General features: G+C 40.3%; 1 protein-coding gene and 1 long non-coding RNA gene across 2 annotated transcripts in view; both read left to right on the top strand.

Moving 5' to 3' along the window:
* Positions 1 to 419: 419 nt before the first annotated feature.
* Positions 420 to 26420, top strand: part of AKR1A1 (aldo-keto reductase family 1 member A1) — a 36336-nt gene continuing 10335 nt past the window's right edge. The window contains exons 1-3 of the mRNA XM_061632760.1: positions 420 to 536; positions 20208 to 20303; positions 25632 to 25751. Coding sequence (XP_061488744.1) covers positions 20214 to 20303; positions 25632 to 25751 — 210 coding nt within the window. The 5' untranslated portion in view covers positions 420 to 536; positions 20208 to 20213. The remainder of the gene's footprint in view (positions 537 to 20207; positions 20304 to 25631; positions 25752 to 26420) is intronic.
* LOC133386711 (uncharacterized) lies at positions 11628 to 12870 on the top strand. The gene is made up of 4 exons (XR_009763247.1): positions 11628 to 11749; positions 12051 to 12163; positions 12259 to 12383; positions 12491 to 12870. It is a non-coding gene; the product is annotated as an uncharacterized LOC133386711 (long non-coding RNA).

Here is a 26420-nt window from a genome sequence, read left to right as displayed (position 1 = left end):
CAAACTTGTGTATGTACAATTGCTTCCATAGTAAGTCTACAGGAAAAATTTAAAATAAAAAGTGTTCTGAGAGACAAGAAGTTAATATTTGATCCATAACCTTTGAGGCTAACTTACATGGTTTTTCAAAACTGGATTGGCAGTGTAAAAGAGTAAAGTCATTTTTTGTAAAAACTAATACTTTTCCTCCCCTCCCCTCTCCTCTCCTTTGCTGTAAAACAAACTCTGCCTGTATTAGATACACCAAATCCCACAAAATGAATGTACGTTTTCTTCAGTAAATATTTCTGCCAAGTCGTTAATACAACCGCTTTCATTCCACCGAAAGGCTTGCAAACTAAGGGAAATACGGCAGCAGTTACTGTTAACTCCCCACGCCCACGTGGACTGGAAAATTTTGAGAGGTGAGGAGTATACGATTAAATATCAAACCCGGAAACGGAAACGTTAAAGTCGGCGGCAGGGGAGTTGTCGATGTATTTTGAACTCCGATGAGGGAAAGGAGAGTTTGAGGAAAAGGCGTGTGGTGAGCTGATGTGAGTTTTCCGAGATTACCTAATCTTTTTTGGCTTGATTTGCATTAGCCCGGTTCGTGCATAATCCGGAGGTGCGGGTAGAAAGCACGGCTGATTTGGAGGGCCGTCTTTTTTCTTTCTCTGCTTCCCTTTTGCTGTGGGCTAGGGGACGGGGTCCTCGAATTCGATTAACGGAAAGGGAAAAAATACAATTTGTACCGCTATTCGGCATTAAATGCTCTATGGTTTAATGTGTGCAGACAGTCTATGCGTATTAACTTTGAAGTTCATCCTATTCGGGTTTCTTCCCAAGCAAATGTGCACAGAGTGGAGACTTGTGTATAAATCAATCCTATTGAAACGTATGTCAATTCATTTCTGAGTAAATGTGCAGACATTAGCTACATGAAAAACTGTGGTAGACTATGCAGTTGTTCACACCAGTACAATAGGCTTGTAGTGTACTTGACAGTGACTGCTTATTAAAATCCAGTTGACTCCACACTTAACAGATATTCAGATACAGGTGTTATAATCATGCTTCCTGGAGATGCCTACTACTGGCTGCCTGCTACCACTGAGCCCACACTACCACTGATTAGACTAGTGTGTCTTTTGGCAGTCATGTTTAGAAATACTTGGTAATGTCTCCTTAAAATCTATATGTGGGCACACTATATCTCTTTAGAAAGAAAATAAAATGTTAATCTATGGTTTGTGGTTTGAGTAAAATTCTTTTTTTATTTTGAAACACAGGCAATTTAGTTTGTGGGATTCCGTACCTAAATTCACGAAGTACTGTATATGTTTTTACATCACATGCCTTTGGACAAAACTGTTGTCATTTGCCAGCATCCACAGATTCCCCATGTGTTGCTGTTGTGTGTGTAATTACAACAAACCTGGTGGAAAATGATAGACATCCTTACAGCTAGGAGTGTGGAGTAACAATTTATACTCTGGTAAATTCAGGAGCTAAGGGATTCCCAGAAGATTTGCATGAACAACTCCTACTGATCATACTCTTGTGAAAGTATATCAGATTTGTATTTTGTTCAATCAATTATAACTTTATAAAGCTAAAGTGGTCCAAGTTGAACATATTTACAATTTAACCTGATCCAGAAACCATTTAAGGGATCTTAAAAGCAATAGGATGGGGTTGGGTGGTTGTAATCTTAAACATAATTTGTTTAGAAGCAACATGGAAATGGACTGCCTTCAAGTTGATCCCGACTTATGGCTACCCTATGAATAGGGTTTTCATGGTAAGCGGTATTCAGAGGGGGTTTACCATTGCCTCCCTCTGATGCTAGTCCTCCCCAGCTGGCTAGGGCCTGCTCAGCTTGCCACAGCCTAACTGAAATCAAAGAACACTACTTCTGGATAATTAGAATACACAGTTTTGTCCTGTGCAGTGTTTAGTGGGAATTGGCTGTGCGTAAGATTGCTACTCAAAGTACAAATATGCTAATAGTTTTGGGAGTGTATTGTTAGGGCCATTTTATATAGATAGCTCTGTGTCCTAGTAGCGTGAGTTTTATCAATGTTCCAATTAGTGCTTATAATCTATGGTGACTTTTTCCTCTCAGCTTTGATTGTAGGTGTAAAGAAGAGCCACTGGACCCCTGAATGTAATAAATTATACTGCTGCAGCCTGCTTGTTTTAATGCTTTTGCAGTTGTAGGGTAAATCAGGATTTGGACCAATGATAGTGCTTCTCCAGGGACAGCCTTACTGTCCCAGATGATAGATGTTGCGGAATGGGGAAAGCAATAGAACTGTTGGAGGACCGAGCACAGTCTTGTCCTTCACCTCAGGAGGCAAAATGTCTTGGGCCAGCTCTGTGCTTCTCCATGCTTGTGTTCAGGCTGGGGTAATAACCTCCCACACACTACCCCGGAATGATAGGACAGTGTGAATCAGTTCGTGCTTCTACTAGTGGTAGCTGTTAAGTTTGACTTGGTTAATTATGATTAATTTTCCAGATAGCTTCTGTACCATTTTCCTCCCTCCCCCCCCCCAATCTTATATTCCCTTTCCGGGTAGCTATGTTTATTATTTCTTATTTTTCATATGCAAAGTGCTTTATAACTGTCATCTTATTTTGTCTTTGAAGAAGCCCTGTAAAGGAAGTTGCTTTTACTTCCATTTTATAGCTAAGTAGTATAAAGTGAGAGGTAGTGATTTTTAAAGTCTGCTGTTTGCATCTACTGGACCATACACACTGTCTAAGGAAATGAGGACTGACCTTCAAAACACCTCAAACCAATGTGGCCTCATAAATAGTGGGGTGGGCCAGATCCTAGGAACCTTGAATTTAGTTCTTAGCTAAGACTGGACTGATTCTGTGATGTTGGGCAAGTCATTATTGGCTTCTTTTTATATTTCACAGACATACAGAGCAAGACCAAACCGTTTTACTGGAGAGTTGTTGTGAAAGTTAATCTGATAGAATTTGCAAACCGAAAGCTATCAAGGAAAATACTTTTAGAAGAGATGTCTGGATCAAAACATAAATAAAAAAATAATATAGCTTGTATAGCTTATAGCCTTCAAAACAAAATAAATTACAGTCTTGGCTTTTAAAAAAAATTCTGCACTCTATTGAGGGTAAACCTGATCCATTAGCTAGTGGGAATTGGGATTATTTGCTTCTGTGTCAGGTGAAATAGGATGAAACTGTTGGTATCTACTGATCAAGTTACTGATTATGTGTGATAACTTGCCTCTGGGTTAAAGTTTTGCATTCAAGATTAACTTCCATCTTATCTAAAATGCAGAGCTGGATTGAACAGTATGCTGAATTGCACAATTCCAAATCATATGGGTGCTAATTATACTTTGCCAGATGTGACTCTTGTATGTTTGTTTAATGCCAACAGTTACTTTTCTTTGCTTGCTGTCTTCCTAAAGTGTTCCATTTCATATCTTTTCCAGTACAAATGTGTTGGTGTAAGTCAGTGGTTAACATGGTGGCTTTGGATATGAGTTTGAATCCTAGCATCTGTGGACCCATTGAAGCAAGTTGCTCTTTCTCAACTGGGCTCCTTCTGGGAGGAAGGGCAAGATAGAAGTTTAATAAATAAATAAATACATAAATAAACGTTAGTTTCAGCAACCTCCCCAGAAATAATGCAGTGGTGTTTGCAGTCGTATTCATAATTTCTTGGCAGTAAGTTCCATTGAACACATTGGACTTTACTTATGAGTAAACATAGAATCATAGAATAGTAGAGTTGGAAGTGGCCTGTAAGGCCATCAAGTTCAACCCCCTGCTTATTGTATAGGATTGCACTGCAAGGCTGCAAACTTGTGTATGCTTCCTTGGGAGAAAGGCTCATTAAAATGAATGGGACATGCTTCTGATTAAACATGTATAGGCTTGTGTTCGACGCCTATCTAGGTATCTGCCTTGTGTCTTGGAGATGGGGAAGATATAAATATATATACAATGTTGTAAATATACAATGTGAAAAAGAGCTTAAATAAGACTGGTTCTTTGTATCAAGCCATTATTTGCACAGAGGGTCTGCAACTTAAGTTACTTTATTGGATGGCAATATCAATAGGTAACTATTCATTATTAGAAATGTAATAGTAGAAGGGAGAGTGTGATTGTCATTTTACCCTAATTGGCTAGTGTAGGTGGTACTTCAATTGCGGAAGCAGTTTCATGGGACACTTTTATACAGCTGATCCCAGCAAACGTTGAGGAAGTTGACAAAGTCTGGAGTCTCTTGAAACAATTTCCTCTTACAATTCAGTCAACAGAGCATTTTTAGGTCATACTGGAGGATAAACAAACTACTCTTCAATAAGCACACACATACAGCAAAGAGTCAAGCAGAATCTTTTTTAATCACTTTCAAAGCTATATGCGCATATTTGGGAATAAGACTTTAGTTGAATTCAGTGAGACTTGCTTCTGAGTAAAAATCCATAGGGTCTTTACAACATCTGTAAGATGATTGTGGTGTGGGCAAAACATTAAAATTAAAATGGACAGAACTCATGAAATGAAGGCAAGTGAGTTGAAGGATTGCTGGGCTCATCTGCACATGCCCTTTTGTAATACGATAAACCATAACTTGCCTTATACACAGACTAGGACTGCAGTCTGAAACACACTTACCTGGGAGTAAGTTCCATTGAACCCAGTAGAGCTTATTTCTGAGTAGACATGTATTGGATTGCAGCCAAGGGTTTTATGATTGCTGTTTAACAGTATCTGGAACTGTATTTATTATTTATTTATTTATTTATTTATTTCTAGTATTTATTAGTCACTTTTTTCAACAATAGAACTCAAAGCGACTTACAAAAAGGAAGCAAAAACACTATAATTGAAATAGCTTACAACAAAAGCAAACAATTACAAAACAATTTCAAGCAAAATACAATCATAATAGAAAAAATAACAAATAGCAAATATTACAACACAAACTATTTCCACACTAAAAATATAACATAACATATTACAGGAGGCCGCATTAAACGTCTAATCAATATTACAAAAGTAGGAGAAAATTAAAGCAGTTTCAACTTAGCTACTGGAGCACTCCAGCCATGATGTTATATGCAGTCTCATTCTTTCTAACAACAGAAAGTCCTTTTAGTCTCCACCAGTCTCCATCAGCCACTGCCCTAGCTCTTCCTGGCGGCCCGATCTCAAGCATCGGCATCAAGTGGAAGATCCTTCAAATAAAAGAGTGTCCTCTGTAAAGTAGGTAAATGGCACCCACAATCCTATTTCAGCTGGGCCTATAAAGGTCTCTCCTTTCCACAAGACTCCCTAAGGAGGCAAAAACCTCTGCATGAGTAAAGGTCAGCAAAAGTCCCTCTAAGCTCCTGTAGAGGACTAAGTTGTGGTATACGCAAGCCCCTTCTGCCTGGGGACACAACAGATATGTAGCAGCAACAGGGGCCTCCTTCACTCTCTCCGAGGAGAGCAGTCTTGGAAGGTAGGATTACTGAGGAGCCAAAGCTGATAGCCATTTGTGTTGTGCAGTTATAGTACTTCACCTTTCGAAATTACAGAAGCAATAATTGCGTTAAAACTTGGTTAATAGTGCACCAGTATCTACACCAAGGGTTGCCAACACAGCACCCCCTAGTACTTTATGTGGTGCCCATGAAAGGTCATTGTAAATATCCCCTCACAAATCCACAATACTAGTAAAACAGGACATAGTAATTGTTCCCCAACTAGCCCTTTTAAATTTATAAACAGATCAGAACAAAGATTTCATGAATAAGGACCTTATTTAAACTGTAGTATCGGCTGTGTTAGTTAGGACCTGGAAGACTCTGAAAGGGGCTAGTCTCTGCACAGTTAGTAGCAACAAGTCTGGAATATTGCCCTTCAAAAATTGACAGATAAGCTAAGGGTCATAAATGGACAAAAGAAACACTACTTATTTGTTCCCACTTGGCATGATTTTATTCAGCATACAAATTGTAAATATAACGCAAGGGCACTGCCCATTGCATGTGCAGTTATGGCTGGTGTGAGCTAGTGTAATCATCAACAATCACTAGGAAATAGTTGGCACCACCTTGAGACCTCTGAAATGGTCCTGCCAGATCAATATGGATTGTTTGATATGGCGCATTTGTGCTACTCTCTGCCTCTTTACTTATGGGTGCCACTGTTGCCTTAGTTTGATTACATATTTCACATTCTATGTGCTTGTCACATTCCTTTAATGTTACATCCATGCTATTGTTGGGAGTTTTCAGTATCGTACCATAATTAGCATGACCTAGTTTTCTGTGCCATAGGTGAACACAACTATCATGAGGTTTCTTATTTGCAATCATGGCAGCACATCCTGTTGGATTTAGTTTTATGTAAAACAGTGAATTCTTGAGATACCCTTTCAAACAGACTTTTCCCTGTTTCTTAATCTCACATGTCCCTCGTCTAAATGTTACTTCATATCCCATTGCATGTAGTTTCGTAACAGACATGATATTGCTTTCTAGATCTGGTACATACAATACATCTGTCATCACAGTATTAAAATCATTTAACTTTACAGTTCCCCTTCCCAATACCTGTCTTTGCGTGCCATCCGCCAGCACAACAACCTCTTGCGTGGGAATTGTAGTTTGGAATAAATCTTTGTCCTTAATCATACTGTGAGTAGCCCCAGAATCAACAACCCACACAGTACAGTCAGTATCTCTTTCTTGAATCCGATACTCTCACTACTTGCATTTTCGAAGGCTTCCTTCCTTGTGCTTTTTGCTTCGCTTCACAGTCTCTTTGTAGATGAGTTTTTGATCCACAGAAATAACAAGCTTTTAGTCCAAAAGATCTGGTTACAGTGTCTTTGAAGTTTAGTTTTCTTCTGTCTCTTTTCTCATCTTTCTCCCTGTCCGCAGTTTCCTTCCGTCTCTCCCACTCCTGGAGCAGTTTTCCTGATACGTACTCGACAGTCAGACCCTCGTCTGGCATAGCTTCCAATGAATTTACGATAGGATCCCAGGAAGCGTTCAGTGAAGACAACAGTATGTACACTTGTTGCAATTGAGAGTGTACAACATCCCTCTCTTGTAGTTCTGCGAGCAATTTCTTTATTTCCAATAAATGTGCTGACATTGTCCCATCATCAGACAGCTTCATCTGGTATAGTTTCCTAGCTAAATGAATCCTGCTGCTGGCTGTTTTCCTGACATGCACTCCATGTAGGGCAGTCCATACAAGCCTAGCTGTCGGCTTACCGTGAATATAAATCAACTGAGAATCATCCACAGCCAGAATGATAAACGCTCTTGCCCTCTCTTCCATCTGAATCCACGGAGCTGGTTGCGGGTCATCAACAATTACTTGCCATAAATCTTCCTTTGTTAGGAACGCCTGCATCCTTAAACGCCAACTGGAATAGTTTCGTTCTGTGAGCCTCTCCAAAGGCATCCCAGCTGAAAGTGAAACTGCCATGCCTTTCAACACGTCTCCTTCCTTCTCTGCTGAACACTATTCCTTCGCCTGACTGGCTTCCACGATCAGGCAACTCTGTCCACTCTTTTCACTGTGAGCTAGGCTGGGCAGGCTGGTTCTGCACTTGCCTCCAGACTGGACTCCAGTGCTTCTAGGCTGGGCGTCAGGGCCGCTAGGCCGGGCCTCTAGGCTGGGCCCATAATCCCTGTTGGCAGCGTTTACTGAAGAATGCGATAGCCCTGACTGCCAGCCCTGCGGCCCTGTATGTTAGCCCGTTTGCCAAATAGATCCACACACAGTTCTCGTAAGAGTCTTTTACTGACAGAACACAGAATACAGATACACTTTCCTCTACTGTCCTAACACCATTACACCCCCACACCTTGTAGTTTCGGTTTCAAGGTTTTTATAGAGTAAGCATTGTGCCAGCTGCAAGGCTCTGTCCTTGAAGCTCTGTACACTCTTAACCCCTTAATGTCTTTCTGTACAGTCTTTCTGGAAAACCAGACTATCCAGCAGCCTACAGTAACATCCTCAACTATTTGAAGCAAAGCCCTTCTTCAGCATTCTGATTCAGCCACCTGAACAAAAAGTAACAATAAAAAATCACTCCATATGCATTGTTTACAACATTATGTACTCATCTGGTGTAATCCCATCTCATACCCTAACATCACCCTCTTTCCAAGATGTATTGCCAATTCTTGTATTTATTGTTGATTTGTGTTTTGGTTTTATGATTTACATTTACATAGAAGCTTATTGAAATTATATGCTGCATATTATTAGAAGTACAATAAAACTTGTTGAAAACCAAAAATAAAAATCCGTAATGCTGTTTTGTCTTCCTGCTCAGTTCCTGTTTACACTGGCTCGGCCTCTCTTACATCGGACACATCCCCTTAAACATGCCCAGAATTCATTAGATGCTAGGAGTGGAGACCCACTGTCTCTTCTGTTCTGGACAGAGAGAGGGACAGACAGTGTTTTTCTTGCAGGATTTGGACAGTGGATAGGAATTTGAAAATGAATACCTGATACTGCTCTCTAGAGCTGCTTGTTATGAAACTAGGCTGTGATCATTGCTTCGAGGCAGACCAAGGCTGCTTTCACACATGGGGCTAATAGCTCTAGTTTAACAGATTAAAAAGGTTGCGCTTCTGTCCCGAATTCTAAAATCCCTTTCACACTGCAAGACCTCTTGCGATAAGGAACAGTACTTTTTCAGCCGATATAGCGGCATTTCACGCAACTGTCTTTCACACGGCTGCAATGAACAGAGCCTCGTTTTCATCCCTCTCCCGTTATACACAAGCGCACTGCAGCTCCTCAAGTAGCAGCACATGCACAGTGTTGTCCCTTCATTTATTTTTAATTGCCTCTGTGTATACCGATATACTGGGAATTCACTGTGGTTGTGCTTAGAAATGGAGTTGATGGTTCTCATTCAAATGATTCAACTGTATCTTCAGGCTATGATTGTTGTGTTTAAAAGAACAGTCAAAAACATATTATTCTATTGGAGGAGGCAGAGGCAGAAATAGAGACATCAGATTCTCATTTATGTGAAGAAACATTTCTTGAGTAGACGTGCTCTCATGAGGCAGATACAAAGGAGCCCAAGGAGTACTGTCCCCTCAGTGCTTGTTGCCTTGAAATCACTTCAGCTTGGCTCTGTGGAAAGACACTGGTGGGTGTACCCAGCAGACTCTGGGTGGTGGGAAAACTTTGTAATGGCTGTGTGGGATGATGAACATTGGATAAGGAATTTCCGTATGAGTAGAGCCACCCTGTTTGAAATTGAGGACTTTCTCAAGCCTCACCTTCAGCGCCATAATACGTCAATGAGGACAGCCATCCCTCTAGAAAAAAGGATGGCAATAGGAATTTGGTGGCTCGCTAATTTGTGTTGCTACAGGGAAGTGGCTGCCCAATTTGGAGTTGGTCTGTCAACTGTGGCAAATATGGTCCTCGAATTATGCTACGCAATTGAATATGTACTTCTCAAGAGATTCGTGAATTTGGGCGACCACTACAAGGTAAAAAACTTTATAGAAATGCAATGTATTATTATTATTTGGCTAGACACTGGTATAACACTAAAAAGCGAGAAATAATATTTGTTTCCTTTCTTGAAATCTTTTCATAGATCATGGATGGATTCGGTAAAATGGGGTTCCCCCATTGTATTGGAGCGGTAGATGGGTGCCACATCAAAATAATGGCTCCCCCAGGTCCATCAGACCAATATATAAACAGGAAAGACTTCTGCTCCATGCTACTGCAAGGAACAACGGACCATACATGATACTTCATCGATATAGAAGTGGGCTGGAGTGGGAGGAACCACGGCGCATTCATATTTATAAATTCAGCCATCTGCCAGGCTATGGATGAGGGGGCATTCGTGCCTGGAAACCCCAGTATAACAATCCATGGCACTCAGATCCCACCAATTATTATAGCTGATGGCGCTTACCCTTTGAGAAAATGGCTAATGAAGCCATTTGGAGGAGCTAATCTTGACGTTAGAAAATTGATGTATAACAGGAATTTTAACCGATGTCGGAATGTGGTGGAAAGAGCGTTTGGACGTTTAAAGGGTCGCTGGTGGTGTCTGAGTGGGACGCTACCAGTAGCAGAAGAAAATGTGGCAGCCGTCATTACGGCTTGTGTGGTGTTGCACAACATATGTGAGTGCAAGGGACATTCAGTGACTGCAGATCAGCCCGATGAAGTACAAACTGCATCATCGGAGCTGATTCTGCCACCATATTCTGAGGAGTTCAGGCCACGCCAAAACAGACATTTGATGGAGGGAGAAGCAGTAAGAACTGCAATCTCTTTCTTTATCCTGGAAAATGAGTGTAACAATAATGATGTGTGGGTACTTACCTGCTGTGATGTTATTCTAACGTTTCCTTTAAAATAAGTTATTTAAGAAAAGCTGTTTAAAAATGTTTTCTGCATGAATAAATTAAACAATGTTTTGGATATGAGCACTTGGTAACCAGCTTTGATTTTTAATAAGTAAGATTACCTCTGCTAATAACCACTAGGCAAGCCATCCAGTATCAAGATAAGGAGGTGAACTTGCATACCAGCATATGCTGGTGTAATTTGAAATAAAGAAAATACTTCCGATCTAGCAATAAAAACAATCACATGAGATTTTGTGTGCGAGTCATAGGGGTGGGGAGAAGCAGGGACATCTGTTATCATTGTACTGCATGCACAGTTTGCAGTTTGCAAAACTTCCTGTGCTGGGACATGTGGTATGCATGCTTTTGCAGGTGGAGTGCTGTCGGAAGGCAGAGCTGGGGTCCCAATCCCGGGGAGCTGGATCCCGGAGAGTTGGGAGAAGAGTATTCGGATGGATGGCAGAGGGAAGGGGGAGGAACTTCCCCCCTTTGGAGCGAAGACAAAACAGAGGAACTGCCAGTGATAAGGTCGCTTAGCAACGGGGAGCCTGAGCCCTCCCTGGACATTCTCACGCCTCCCCCTCTTTCAGGCTCAGAGCAAGAGGGGGAAGAGGGAGGGCTGCTCACAGCCAAAAAGCGGGGAGGCAGTTTACCATCAGCCCCTCCCCTATCCCCCATCCTGGAATCGGAAACTTCAGAAGAGGAGGGGGTGATGCTTCCCCCCTCACCGCGCACACGCAGACAGCTGAAAAGACAGGAGAGAAGGGGGGGAAGGCGGGCAGTACCTGAGGGGCAGTTAAGGAGGAGCGAAAGATTGCGCGCCCGTTTGGCCCCTTCTTAAAGAACAGGCAGGAAGAAGTCCCTTGCTCTGTCAACTTTCTCCCAATGCCGCAGGACCTGTATCCCTGTATTGCTTCATGAGAAAACGCAGTCTTTGTTTGGACATTACCCTAATAAAACACGAATTAACTACAGCCGTTGGTCTGGTTCCTGAGTCACATCCTGGGCCTGACAAGTGCTAACAAAAATGATGAGGAGATGTGGTACTTACTGGCGTACCAACGAAACAGAGTTGTGCTTAAAGCTTATTCTACAAACGGAGGGGATAGAGAACATTATGGCTAGCACTCCTATCCCCAACTCGCAAATCTTTGAAAAAGTGTCTAGCTTATTGAGATTGGAGGGCTACTTAAGGGATGAGGTTCAGGTGGTCTCCAAGTTTAAAAGAATAAAGTGTGCATTCTACGACACCATGGAAAAATGAGAGGGGAGAATTCCCAGAGAACACAGACCACCATTCTACAAACAAGTGCAATGGCTATGGAAGGCCTGTGGGAAACCTTCCTGGGATGACAGGCGCCCTCCAAGTAAGTGCTGTCTCTTAAAGAGTTTTTTTTATATAAAAATATTCTTTATTTATTGAAATTTCAAAAACAAATTCTGCTGTAAAAATTGTAGGAAAGAGTTGTTAATTCCTTCACATTATCAAAGTCTGCCATGTCATAACACTTGCATGTTTACACATGTGAAGTTTGATAGTAAGTTTGTTTGCACTGTTCCATTTGTAATAGAACATTTGTAATTTGTGATTACTCTTGCACTGAAAAAAAGGCCCTAGGTGGAATTAATGTTCAAAGCCTTACCTATGTTTTTACATGTGTTTTTTAGCAACAAGAAGAAGAGTACTCCCCAGAAAAAAAATAACTGAAGAAATAACAAATGAATTAAATGAGGAAGATGAGGATGTGCCCAGACCTGTGGAGAAAGTGGAAATGACTCAGGTATGCATCGTGTTATCTTAAGTCCTGGTAGCATTTACCCATTTTTAGTGCGCTCTACAATTGTATTGACTATATCCATGACTATTTATTTGCAGTTCATACATTCACAGACAGTGCTGTTCAAACTGTGACCCCATAGTGGATGAAGCCACACAAACCACAAGCCTTGATGGCATCATGAAGAATATAACTGGCCTGGATCACAAGGTCAATGCTACATGTAAGTATGTATTTCACATGTTGCTTTGCATTTATAATTTGAACCTCAGCTCTGTTTGAATTTGTTGTGTTTTAACTTTTCTGTTTTTCTCCCCCCCCTCCCCCCAGTTAAGATCCTGTTTGACAAAGTTGAACAAATAAGGTTTGGGAAATGTTGCTGCTACCCACGCCGATCTAGCAATCACAACAGGAGAAATGCTGCCACTATCTGCACCTGTGCTGGAATACTGTCACATTTTCATCAGCCCTCCCCCCAAAAAAAGCCTGCACGACTAAAGGGCGGGAACGCACTGCATGCTGGGATGCCTGTCATGTGAGCAGCAGCAGCTAGCACAAAACTCCCGCGATCTTCCGGGTTTTCAGCCTTGCTAACTGATTATTTCTGGAATCATTTATCGCTGAAATTAGTGCTACACTTGCACTAGATTTCACCAGAATTTCAGAGCTACCTGTTATGTCGTGTGAAAGCTCAAATATAATGCGCAAATTACCAGGTAAGAAATCGTCAGAATAACAGAATAAAGTGCAGTGTGAAAGCACCCCTAGAGAGCTTGCCTTTATATGCTTCCCTGAGTCTGTCAGAAGGTAACTCATAGTGAAGTCAAGCAAGCGGCAAGTTGCAAGTACAGACCTGTCAGATTTCTTCATTAAAGTGCCCAGACCAATAGTCAGACTAGATTCCAAGGTGCGTAGTGGGGATGGGGTAGAGGGTCTGGTCTTGGGAAATAGCATGCCTTGTGCTCCGTCCTTTCTAAACTCATACTCCTTGTGGTCTGTCCTTTCTAAACTCAGACCCCAGCATACTTTTTTCACTTTTCTGAATAAAACCAATAATTCTAATTACAAAGAATAACTTAAGTTGTGTTCTTAATTTAAAGCAAGTATGTCTTTACTGTCAACACAGGCACAATGCTTCCCACCCCCTCTGCAGACTACATGTACAGTGATCCCTTACATCAGTGGTACATGCTCTAGTAACCTCACGCTTAGACTACTGCAATGCGCTCTACGTAGAGCTACCTTTGAAGACTGTTCGGAAGCTACAGCTAGTGCAAAATGCGGCAGCCAGACTGCTAACAAGGACCAAGTGGTCTGAGCACATAACACTTGTTCTGGCTCGCTTGCACTGGCTGCCAATAAGCTTCTGGGCTAGATTCAAAGTGTTGCTATTAACCTATAAAGCCTTATACGGCGCAGGGCCATGATACCTTTTGGAACGCCTCTCCTGATAGGAACTGGCCCGTACACTACATTCCACAACGAAGGCCCTCCTCCGGGCCCCGACTCATAGAGGCCCGGAGGGTGGTGACAAGATCTAGGGCCTTCTCGGTGGTGGCCCCCGAATTGTGGAACAGTCTCCCCGTGGAGGTGTGCTTGGCGCCGACGCTGTTTTCTTTTCGGCGCCAAGTGAAAACCTTTCTTTTCACTGCAGCATTTTAATTTAGTTTAACTTAAATTTATACAAATTGTTGTAATTGATTTTTGATTGTTTTTATGTCCTGTGGTATTGTATTATGATTTTACTGTACTTTGTTCACCGCCCAGAGAGCTATTGCTAGTCGGGCGGTTTATAAGCTTAATTAATAAAATAATAAATAATAAATAAAATCCCTCTTAACATGCTCTTGACATTCTAAGATTCAAAAGTATTTTTCTTCTCTGGTAGTGTACAATACACTGAAGAACTCTATAAAAGAGATGCCAGGATGACAGATTCATTCACGGAGGAACCATATGATGAAGAACCAGAACTTTTAGAATGCGAGGTGAAAGCTGCTCTTAAAATACTTGGAAGAAACAAATCACCAGGAATAGATGGCATACCAATAGAGTTGCTACAAGCTACTGAAACTGAATCTGTCCAAATTTTGACAAAAATCTGTCAAATATGGAAAACTAAACAATGGCCCACAGACTGGAAGCGTTCCATATACATCCCAATTCCAAAGAAAGGGGATCCCAGGGAGTGCAGTAATTATTGAACTATTGCCTTAATATCCCATGCAAGTAAAGCTCAAGATTCTACAACAAAGGCTCTTGCCATATATGGAGCAAGAAATGCCAGACGTCCAAGCTGGATTTAGAAAGGGAAGAGGCACCAGAGATCATATCGCAAACATACGTTGGATAATGGAACGAACCAAGGAATTTCAGAAGAAAATCACCCTGTGCTTCATAGATTACAGGAAAGCCTTTGACTGTGTAGATCATGAAAAACTATGGAATGCTTTAAAAGAAATGGTGGTGCCACAGCATCTGATTGTCCTGATGCGCAACCTATACTCTGGACAAGAGGCTACTGTAAGGACAGAATATGGAGAAACCGATTGGTTCCCCATCGGAAAGGGTGTGAGACAGGTGTATTTTATCACCCTATTTATTTAATCTATACGCAGAACATATCATGCGGAAAGCAGGATTGGACCAAGAAGAAGGAGGTGTGAAAACTGGAGGGAGAAATATCAATAATTTAAGATATGCAGATGATACCATACTACTAGCAGAAACCAGTAGTGATTTGAAATGAATGCTGATGAAAGTTAAAGAGGAAAGCACAAAAGCAGGACTACAGCTGAACGTCAAAAAGACTAAAATAACGACAACAGAAGATTTATGCAACTTTACAGTTGACAATGAAGACATTGAACTTGTCAAGGATTATCAATATCTCAGCACAATCATTAACCAAAGTGGACACAATAGTCAAAAAATCAAAAGAAGTCTAGGACTGGGGAGGGCAGCTGTGAGAGAACTAGAAAAAGTCCTCAAATGTAAAGATGTATCACTGAACACTAAAGTCAGGATCATTCAGACCATGGTATTTCCGATCTCTATGTATGGATGTGAAAGCTGGACAGTGAAAAAAGCTGATAAGAGAAAAATCAACGCATTAGAAATGTGGTGTTGGAAAAGAGCTTTGCGGATACCATGGCCTGCAAAAAAGACAAATAATTGGGTGTTAGAACAAATTGAACCAGAACTATCACTAGAAGCTAAAATGATGAAACTGAGGTTATCATACTTTGGACACATAATGAGAAGACATGATTCATTAGAAAAGATAATAATGCTTGGAAAAACAGAAGGAAGTAGAAAAAGAGGAAGACCAAACAAGAGATGGATTGACTTCATAAAGGAAGCCACAGACCTGAACTTACAAGATCTGAACAGGGTGGTTCATGACAGATGCTCTTGGAGGTCACTGATTCATAGGGTCGCCATAAGTCGTAGTCGACTTGGAGGCACATAACAACAACAGTGTACAGTAATTAACACCTAACCAGGAAAAACCACGCTTGGTGTGCTGCTATGCCTGTAACAGCAACTTGATCAACAGCTGAACGTTTTAGTTGCATGAAGATGAGCATTATCAGCTGCTAATGTCCAAGTGCCTTAAATACACAAGAGCAGGAGCCATTTTTAAAAAAATAGTTGGCAGTTCTTGTGTGGAGGTTGTGCAGAGTCCAATCTTCACAGTCCTGAAATTCTAAAAAAGGTTTGTCTTGCTCTGACTTAGAAAAAGTGATATCCCCTCAGTCTTGAGGCTGCTTCTGTCAGCACAGTCAAGCTGCGGCAGTGTTGTTCACAGACATGATGAAGTGAAGAAACCAGCAACTTCAGAGAGAAGCACTTTCCACAGTTGCTCATCATCCTGAGGCGAGCAGCTATGGGAAGTTATTGAGTTGCTAATTGTGTTGCTAGTTTTCTTCACTATTATGAACCATCTCCACCAGTCTGATTGTTTAAGTAACACTCCTGAGCCCCTGACTGGGATGTGGGAGCTGGTTTGTTCCACTTGCATCTTAAGAGGAGCACTGTTCTCACCTTATCACCTTATCCATAGGATTGAGATCCCCAACGCCTTCAGATCCCAAATAATGATGCAATTGAGTCAAAGCCGAAAGGAAGCCCAGAGGTTGATGTGCACAGATGTGAAAGGAGAGTCCGGAGTTGTACGATGTACACAATAGGAACATGGAATGTGAGAAGCATGAACGAGGGAAAGTTAGAAATTGTCAAGTAAGAAATGGAACATACCAACCATTACAATATTTGGCTTGAATGAATTAAAATGGATGGGAATGGGACATTTTCAATCAGGCAGCTACAAAATATTTTATACAGGAAATGAGAAATTAAGAAGAAACACGGTGATGTAGCAAAAGCAATTAGGAGCTATAATGCAAGGTCTGAGCGAGTTATATTAATGAGATTTAACTGGAAACCAATTAACATAACTATCATCCAAGTCTATGCTCCAGCAGCAAATGCAGAAGAGAAATTGGAAAGATTTTACGCAGAAGTACAGGAGGAAATTGATTGCACACCAAAACAAGATGTTCTGACAATCATGGGGGACTGGAATGCAAAAGTAGGGAACAGAGAAGAACTAGGAATTGTGGGGAAATGTGGCTTAGGTGACAGTAATAAAGCAGGAGAAAGACTTATTGAATCCTGTGAAGTCAATAATTTGTTTCTTGCGAACACATTTTTTGAGCAACCGAAAAGACGACTGTACACATGGACATCACCAAATGGTCAATACAGGAATCAAATTGATTATATAATTGGTAGCCGAAGAGAAGCTCCATACTTTCTGCAAAAACAAGACCAGAAACAGGCTGCGGTACACATCGTGAACTGGCAATATCGGAAATCAGAGTAAAGCTAAAGAAGACCAACAACGCAATCATAATGCCAAAATACAATTTAAATAACTTCCCAGAAGAATATAAAGATCAATAAGGAAAAGATCTGAGGCTTTAAAGTTAGTTAACAGAGAACCAGAAGAACTATGGATTGAAGTCAGAGACATTATCTGGGAAGAATGCAAAAAGACAATACCTCTAGTTAAACAGAGAGAAAGACGTCAGTGGATGACTGAAGAAACTCTTAAAATGATTAAAAAGAGAACGAAACCAAAAGGAGATAGAAACATGGTTAGAACTTTAAATGCAACTATACAGCAACTAGTATGTAGGGACAAAGAGAATTATTATAATAGTTATTGTATAGAAATAGAGGACAATAAAAAGGGTAGAACAAGAGCCCTATTCCAAAAGATTAGAGAAATGAAAGGGAAATTTAAACCAAGAGTAGGGATGTTGAATAATCAACGGGAACACACTGACTGACAGAGATAAAAATAAAAGGAAGATGGAAGCAATACACTGAAGAACTCTATAAAAGAGATGCCAGGATGACAGATTCATTCATGGTAGAACCGTATGATGAAGAACCAGAAATTTTAGAATGCGAGGTGAAAGCTGCTCTTAAAATACTTGGAAGAAACAAATCGCCAGGAACGGATGGCATACCAATAGAGTTGCTACAAACTACTGAGACTGAATCTGTCTAAATTTTGACAAAAAATTGTCGGTGAATATGGAAAAGAAAACAATGGCCCACAGACTGGAAGCATTCAACACACATCCCAATTCCAAAGGAAGGGGACCCCAGGGAATGCAGTAATTATCGAACTATTGCCTTAATATCCCATGCAAGTAATGCTCAAGATTCTACAACGAAAGCTCTTACCATATATGGAGCGAGAAAGGCCAGATGTCCAAGTGGAATTAGAAAGAGAAGAGGTACCTGAGATCATATTGCAAACATACGTTGGATTAATGGAACATACCAAGGAATTTCAGAAGAAAATCACCCTGTGCTTTATATAGATTACAGCAAAGCCTTTGATTGTGTAGATCATGAAAAACTATGGAATGCTTTAAAAGAAATGGGGATGTCACAGCATCTGATTGTCCAACCTGATTGACAAGAGGCTACTGTAAGGACAGAATATGGAGAAACCAATTGGTTCCCCATTGGAAAGGGTGTGAGACAGGGGGGTATTTTATCACCCTATTTGTTTAATCTATATGCAGAATATATCATACAGAAAGCAAGATTGAACCAAGATGGAGGTGTGAAAATTGGAGGGAGAAATATCAATAATTTAAGATACACAGACAATACCATACTACTAGTAGAAACCAGTAATGATTTGAAATGAATGGTGATGAAAGTTAAAGAGGAAAGCACAAAAGCAGGAATACAGCAGAATGTCAAGAAGACTAAAGTAATGACAACAGAAGATTTATATGATTTTAAAGTTGACAGTGAGGACATTGAGCTTGTCAAGGATTATCAATACCTTGGCATAGTCATTAACCAAGATGGAGACAATAATCAAGAAATCAGAAGGCGGCTAGAACTGGTGAGGGAAAGCTATGAGAGAACTTGAAAAGGTCCTCAAATGCAATGATGTATCACTGAACACTAAAGTCAGGATCATTCAGACCACGGTATTCCTGATCTCTATGTATGGATATGAAAGTTGGACAGTGAAAAAAATGGATAAGAGGAAAATCAACTCAGCTGAAATGTGGTGCTTTGCGCATACCATGGATTGCGAAAAAGATAAATAATTGGATGTTAGAACAAATTAAACCAGAACTGTAACTAGAAGCTAAAATGATGAAACTGAGGTTATCATACTTTGGACACATCATGAGAAGACATGATGCACTAGAAAAGACAATAATGCTGGGGAAAACAGAAGGGAGTAGAAAAAGGGGAAGACCAAGCGAGATGGATTGATTCCATAAAGGAAGCTGCAGAATTGAACTTACAAGATCTGAACAGGGTGGCTCGTGACAGATGCTGTTGGAGGTTGCTGATCCATAGGGTCGCCATAAGTTGTAATTGACTTGAAGGCACATAGCAACAACAAAAGGTGCTCATAACTTTTACATATTTAGATTGTAGAAATAGTCCATGGTGCAGCTCTCTTAGTAATCAATGTGTTTACAGAGCCATCTGTGTTTATAGTGTTTTACAAAGAACAGGTTTGACAAGTTCCTGCCCTAAGGGCGTAGCAGTCTAAAACAGCTTTCCTCAGTCTGGTGCCCTCCAGATGTTTAGAACTAAAACTCCCATCAGCCTAGTGGCTAGTCAGTGTATAGCTGTGCAGGGCACTCTGTTGGGGAAGGCTTATAAAATAATAGTCACAGGGAGTCAATACATGCAAGCCCTCCATCCCCTAACACCCCTATGAACAAGACTTAAAACTGCTATATGTATGTTTTAAAAGCATGGTATTAACGCAGAATGTAAGATGAAGTAGCAGATATTCAAATGGGGCTCTTTTATGTGTTATGTAGGTTGCACAAAACACTACAGGTAAGAGGAACATATAATAGTTGACCTCTCCTCCCCCAATCTTTGGCAGTATCTCCTACTTTAGGCAAAGCACACAGATCCCTTGAAAGTTGGAAAACGGAAAGTTTTTATATTAAAGTGGAAATAATTTTCCGTAGTGTACTAGGTTAAAGAAGTCAATAGGAAGTGAAACTTCATTTGAATGTATGCTACTTCCTCCCACGTTCCATCTTCAGACTGTGACTAGATGCATACTCCATGGCTTCACCATCAGTCACTGATTTTTTGTTCCCTCCCCAATGACCCCATTTGCTTTGTTTGGTATCTAGTCTGATGAAGAGTTCTAGAGAACTCAAAGGTTGCATGCTGTCATGTGACATTTTGGTTGGCCTAATAAAGGTATTGCTCAAATATGGATTTTTATTTGTGTATGTGTGTGGTTTTGTTTTTAAACTACTTAAGCCATCCTGGAGGCTTTTCTTCATGAAAAAACTTGATATAATGTAATAGTCCATCCTATTATATCTTTACACTTTGCATTAAACTCTCTCAGATTTAGCTTACATAAGAATAATGTCAAGTCTACAACACTTCCTGTTCAGTTTTGTGAAACAGATTGGTATAACGTCTTAGTTAATTTTTTCTATTACTGCATTTGTTTCAGATAAAGATGTCTTTGGAGTGCAACTATGCTTTGCTTCATACTGGCCAAAAGCTGCCTCTTGTAGGATTGGGTACGTGGAAAAGTGAAACTGGGCAGGTAAGCAGTGAATTTAGTGTTTCAGGGAGGGGGAATTCTAGAACTCTGTGCTCAAACCTTTCAAATTTTGCATACAAAAAAATGTAGCTGTGCATGGAAAAATTAGGTCACGTGAGCAGGAGCTGTGCACCCTGTGTAGGTAGAACATATCCCAGTATCTTCATCATGATTAAAGGATTGGAAGTGTCCCCCGGGTTCATGCATTCCCTCCTTCCTCCTCTTGTTTTACATTATTCCTCCTTCCTTGCCCTTTTTTCAGCATTAACCAAGGTAATACCATGTTACTAAATCTTTGATTAGGCTGGCAGCATGTTTCTTACAAAGCTAGCTTTAATTCATTTTTCTTTTCAGGTGCGTTAGCCTCGTCAAGAAATATAAAAAAACCTTTGGCATAACACGTATAGTGCAGTCTCTGTAGTCTGTAGTTTGATTTCTTGCTAGGTCTGTGAAAGGTTCTGTCTCTGTGTTGGTTTTTACGCCATTAGTTTTGGTTTTGTTTCCTAAAAACAAATTAAGTCCCCCTCACCCCATCAGGGAGGTAGTGTTGGGGGAAGAGAAAGATTAATCTTGGATGTTGTGTTAGATGAAATGGAAAAGAGCACAGTTACTTTTTTGGCATTGAACATGATGCTGAATAAACTGTGTTCATTCAAGAGCATCAGTCATGAAGAACAATTGTGCAAGAGCTTGGACAGTATTAACCTTCTTGCTGTGCCTCCCTCTTCCCTCTGCATTTTTCCCTCTTTTTGATATGCAGGTACAAAGGGCTATTGAGCTGAAATGGCCTTCAGTTTTCTGTTAACAATCTCATGTCTTGCTCTTACTCCCTTTCTAATCATTCTAATGTAACACCAGGGCTATGTATGGCACCAGCGTTATGAAAATGGCCCTTCCTAGCACAGTTGTTGTAAGACGACCCACTCTTGCAGTGCCCACTCCAGGGCTGGCTTCTGTTGACAATGCCATTTTTATGTGGTGCTTTGTTAGTATAATAGACTTCATAGTCAGGATAGGTTCAGGTCATTGGATTCCTAAACATTACAGTTAACTATACAACACTGTCACCACTGTATGCCTTTTTTGCAGGTGGGACGGCGGCTTTTAAACCTATTTTTTTAATCCTTTTTTAATTTGTTTTGTTGTAGTTGTTACGCAGGTTAGCAGAGGGCTTGGGGTAGAGTATATTTTTAAACAGCACAGTCATAATAAATTATACATGTTTCCCTTCCTAAGATCAGTGCCAGCCTTAAATAGCCCTTGGATGGCTCTGGGATCCTTGCTTTAAAAAAAAAAAAGGATATTGAAAGTGCCTAAACATTAACTTTGTATTCCTGGGAATTTTGAGGTTATGATTGCCTTTAGACTTTAAAGTATTGAAGGCATGTTCCTGTTAAATCTGATATGGAGATTGCTGAGTGCAATTTTAAATTATGAATCATTTTGCCAGTAGGTGATTTGGTTAATGTTTGTACTTAGTCTTAAATGTAAAGCATGGTATTAGTGCTGAGGCTAGTACAATGGTTATTCTAAATGTAGATATGACTATGTATATTCACTTCAAGTTCTTATGAGATTGGACATAAAACGCAGATTCTTGAAAATCACAGCTTTCATCTCACAAGCCTAACTTCCTAGCTAGTGGTTATGCATATATGCATAATTATCTTATAGATGGAGACCTGCAAACATCTTTATACACGTTAAACCACCTAGAGGTTTTATTTACAATTAAGCAGTATACAAATTTTGTTGAATAAATAAGTAATGGTTTACTGGAGGTTCACTTTAGACTACTGTCCTTAGCCAGTCAGTGAGATTGATGAAATTAGATTTGTTTGAACGTATTAACAGTAACAAGTAGTCCATTCTTCTCCCTCTCAACACCAACTTTACCAATTAAATAGCTTTATTTATTTATTATATTTATATCCCACCCTTCCTCACAAAGGACTCAGGAGCTCTCTCCCCACACACACCAGTCTTTTAATCTAAAATATACATAACATCAGTTTGCCTATTTTTCTTCACTCTGTTTAGAAACATAAGTAATCTCATAACATGCTTGGCTCACACAGAATCTAAGATGTCATCAGGTGCCTTATGGATAAATCAATTCCACCTTCACCAAATCAAGGCTTCAGCCATTGAGAAGGAGACTTGGGCTGCAATCCTATACCCATTTACTTAATAGTACACCCTGCTGAACTCAGTGGGACTTTCTCATAGGTAGACATGTCTAGGATTGTCCTGTTGGTTTGGGACTCCATTGATTCTGCCCCCCCCCAAACAAATCAGGGAAAAGCAAGACCTGGCCCCTAATTTTTCTTAACCAGGTTATTGATTCAAGTACTCTTTCTTTACCCCAGCAAAAAATTGGTGCCACAATGTCAGCATTCTTAGATGCAGTGCTGTCATAGTGCTGATGAGCTATTGGTGATAAGAGTGCCAGGAAACCATCTAGGTGCCTCTTCTGCCTTCTAACTGATCATTGGTATGACAGCTCTGTCCCTAGGAGCAGTGCTATTATAGCTCTCATAATGTGCATAGTACATGTGAAATAAATGGGATGGGATGTTGGAGGCAGAGGGAGTAAGCATGGCATAGTATCAACCTGGGGTTGGAGTATGTTTGTGCACATGCATTAGTTGCATGAATTTGTGATTCACTTTGATCTAGTAGTGAGGGGTGTGCCAAGATGCATCACTTGGGAGTTCTGCACTCAATTTCCTTCCCAGCCATGGACTCACATAGGATTTCTTATTACACATCCTTGCTTGTCCATTTGAACATAGGTTGGAAAAGTCTCTGTCACAGTCCTCTTATGGCATATTTGATTCTCCATGTTTCTGTGCTGATTGATTTTTCAACATTACAAAAGCAAGATAGGAAGAAGGAACAACACCCACGTTGTATAAGTTTTATAGACCTAATTAAATAGTCATTCCCAACTTCATGAGGCACCATTTGCTGACTCTGCTTCTTCAGGGCCATTGTGAATTCTGGCACTGATGGAGGTGATGTTTTTGCATAATATGTTTTAAATGGTTAAAGAGTCTCCCTTACTCTAAATAATTGCTGGCACGCATATCTGGTTCTCTTGCTCGTCATTCCATCTTAACTGAAATTGTTATGAAATGGAGACAGAACAGCTAATTTAAAATATTTTTAAAGCTTTAAAGACAGCTGCAGGTATAATGTCCAGTAGAATTAATTTTAATTTGCTGCTTTTCATTTTTCTATAGTAGTGGCAAGGCCTTGTAGAACCTGAAATGTGTTACAAGAAAAATTTCATAAGCTGATCTGCCTTTCACAGTGTATTTATAGTAACTTCTCCTCTGGTATCTTTCAGAGTAGTAGTGATGACCATAAAACCATGCCTAGAATAGCGGAAGGAAATATTGTGCAGTTGGTGTTACAATGAGGGAGATACAATATTTCATCACTGTGAGTAAGGGAAATTGATCTCTCATTCACATGGCTTTTTAGAACATCAGAGCATTTGATGACAATCATTGCCTGGGTTCCTAATAAGCAAAAGGAAATTAAATCTGGGAGACCAGGGTTCGAATCCCCACACAGCCATGAAGCTCACTGGGTGACCTTGGGCCAGTCACTGCATCTCAGCCCCAGAGAAAGGCAATGGTAGACCCCCTCTGAATACTGCTTACCATAAAAACCCTATTCGTAGGGTCGCCATAAGTCGGAATTGACTTGAAGGCAGTACAACCAATAAACCAAAGGCTTTTATCTTCCTTGTGTGGTTATTGTTTCATCTTCTTTCAGACAAAAAAATCAGGAGCTTTATAAGATGAAACATCATCTAGATTTGTTTCTTCTCAAGCCTTTGCAAAATGTTATTCTCATTGGAGAACTGAATGAAAAAATAGCTTTAAAAATAAAATAAAACCTAGCTTCTGGGGGGAGTGGTGGGGAGAAAATGAGAGAGTATCTCTACCTTGCTGAGAATCACTTACACATTATCTTTATATTGATGTGCAACCAGACAATGGGATCTGCATGGTATTAGTTAAATGATGTCAGTGTTCATTGCTGTGCTGCATATATAGCCTTAAAGTGTAAAAGGTAAAGGTTGAAAGGATAGAGGAAAGTATGTATATTTCATTTTATAAAACGATGGTGCTTTCTGCAAGATGTATGGGCCTAGTCATGAAGTAATGATGGCTGGTGTGTGTGCTCCGTTTTAATCTATAGGGAACTCATAGTCTCCACCCTCACCCTATTTTATTCTTCAATGTGAGATGGGTTAAGCTGAGAGTTGGTGACTGGTTATAGGTCACCTGGTGAACTTTGTGGCTGAGCAGGAATTTCAGTCTAGCGTCCAAAATAGTTATGTAGCTGAGAAAGAATTGTTAAAGGATTGGATTTATAGATGTGGAAACCCCACCAGTTCAAAGGCGGGAGTATTAAAATACACTGAGAAATAAAGTAGGATTTTAGGGGAAAGGACAGGGACTACTGAGTGCCTAAAATTCAGCTGTCTTTTGTAAAAGCAAAACATCAGTGAAATTAATCAAAACAAATTCTCAGGCGGTCAAATTCTACATTGGGGGGGAACCTGTGGCCCTTCAGGTATTCAGGCCCCATTTCCCATTAGCCCCAGCCAAATAGTCAGGGTTCATAATCCAGCATCATCTGGAGGGCCACAGGTTCTCCACCCCTGTTCTACACTAACTTCCAGAAAACGTTCTTTCCCTCATGCTTTCGTCAGCCTGGCATAGTGGGTGATAGATTCAAGAAAGACTGCCATAATTTTGTGTATATGATGTCAAGTGCAGGAAAGTTCAAGTCACAGCTGAACTTTCAAGTCAGGGACACAAAGGAAGAATCTGCTGGTTAGATCCAGTTACCCACCCATGGAGTAGACAATATTTAAGCTAGATTGCCCAGTGGTCTCACTCAGTATAAGGCAGCTTCCTATGTTCCTGACCCATTTTATTCCAGGCATTTAGTCTGTCTTTCAGCTTAACTGAGATAGATATGGGGGAAGTAGTGGGCAGTGAGGCTGAATTGACCAGAAGCAGCACTGGGCCTGCTATTTGGGTTCTCTGCAGTTCTGTCAATCACTACCTAGTTGGCTGTTCCCTTGCTCAACTATCTGGATGCCTTAAGTTGGGTCTTTCCTTCATCTGTCACCTACCAAGCCCCTCTTAGTTTCTCTCAAGGAATCTGTATACTTCTGAGCATCATATAGACAAAGGTCTCTGAAGAATTTACAGCGTTCATTTTGTCAAAAGTTAAAATAAAATAAAGCTAAAATAAAGTAGACCTCCCCACATTCTGATGCACCTCTATCTATTCTTGTTTTAGGTGAAGGAGGCAGTAAAATATGCCCTTAGTGTAGGCTATCGTCACATTGACTGTGCTACAGCTTACAGCAATGAAGCAGAGATCGGTGATGCTCTCCAGGAGGCTGTTGGGGATGACAAGGTAAAAAAGGGAGCAAAAATATTTATGGGTTGCTGCTGAAAGGTGGCTGCACAGAGGCTAAGTTGGGGGAGGAATTTCCATGTTTATTTCAGGTTGTCTCTGCTTACAAAGTGTAACAGTCTGTGTCTGTGTTGGAATTGCTTTTTAATATATTTTTAAACCTTTTTTTAAAAACAAACAAACATGTTTTTAACCTTAAAAAAAAGATGTTTTGAAAACTTAAAAAAAAATTGTTTTTAAAGATGTTTTGTTTTAATGTATTTCAAAGTCTGTTTTTATGATGCTTTTGTTTGCTGCCCTGGGCTCCTGCTTGGGAGGAAGGGCAGAATATAAATTTAAAAATAAATAAATAAGAAATAATAATAATTACCTCTCCATATAAACCTACCAACAGTGCAAACAACTGCTCTTCCTGCTGCCTGTTGTGTGTTGCAGTTTCCATTGGTTTGACATTCTGCCCATGCCATAGCCGTTTGTCCTCTTTTTACTACAAAAGACTTTCATAGAGCACAATTTAAAAAGCTGATACAGTTGTTGTGTTGATCCTGGAAATGAAACTTCACCTAGTGTAGTAGAGAAGACACAAAAAGATTTAACCAAGGGATGAGAAACGTCTTGAGCACCCAAAACCAAGCTGGAAATATATTGTTCTAATCCTCATGTTGCGTT

Source organism: Rhineura floridana, chromosome 6 (genome assembly GCF_030035675.1).
Source record: "Rhineura floridana isolate rRhiFlo1 chromosome 6, rRhiFlo1.hap2, whole genome shotgun sequence".
Lineage (NCBI taxonomy): Eukaryota > Metazoa > Chordata > Lepidosauria > Squamata > Rhineuridae > Rhineura > Rhineura floridana.
Note: the sequence above shows the minus strand (reverse complement) of the source record. Positions and strands in the feature narration are given on the sequence as shown.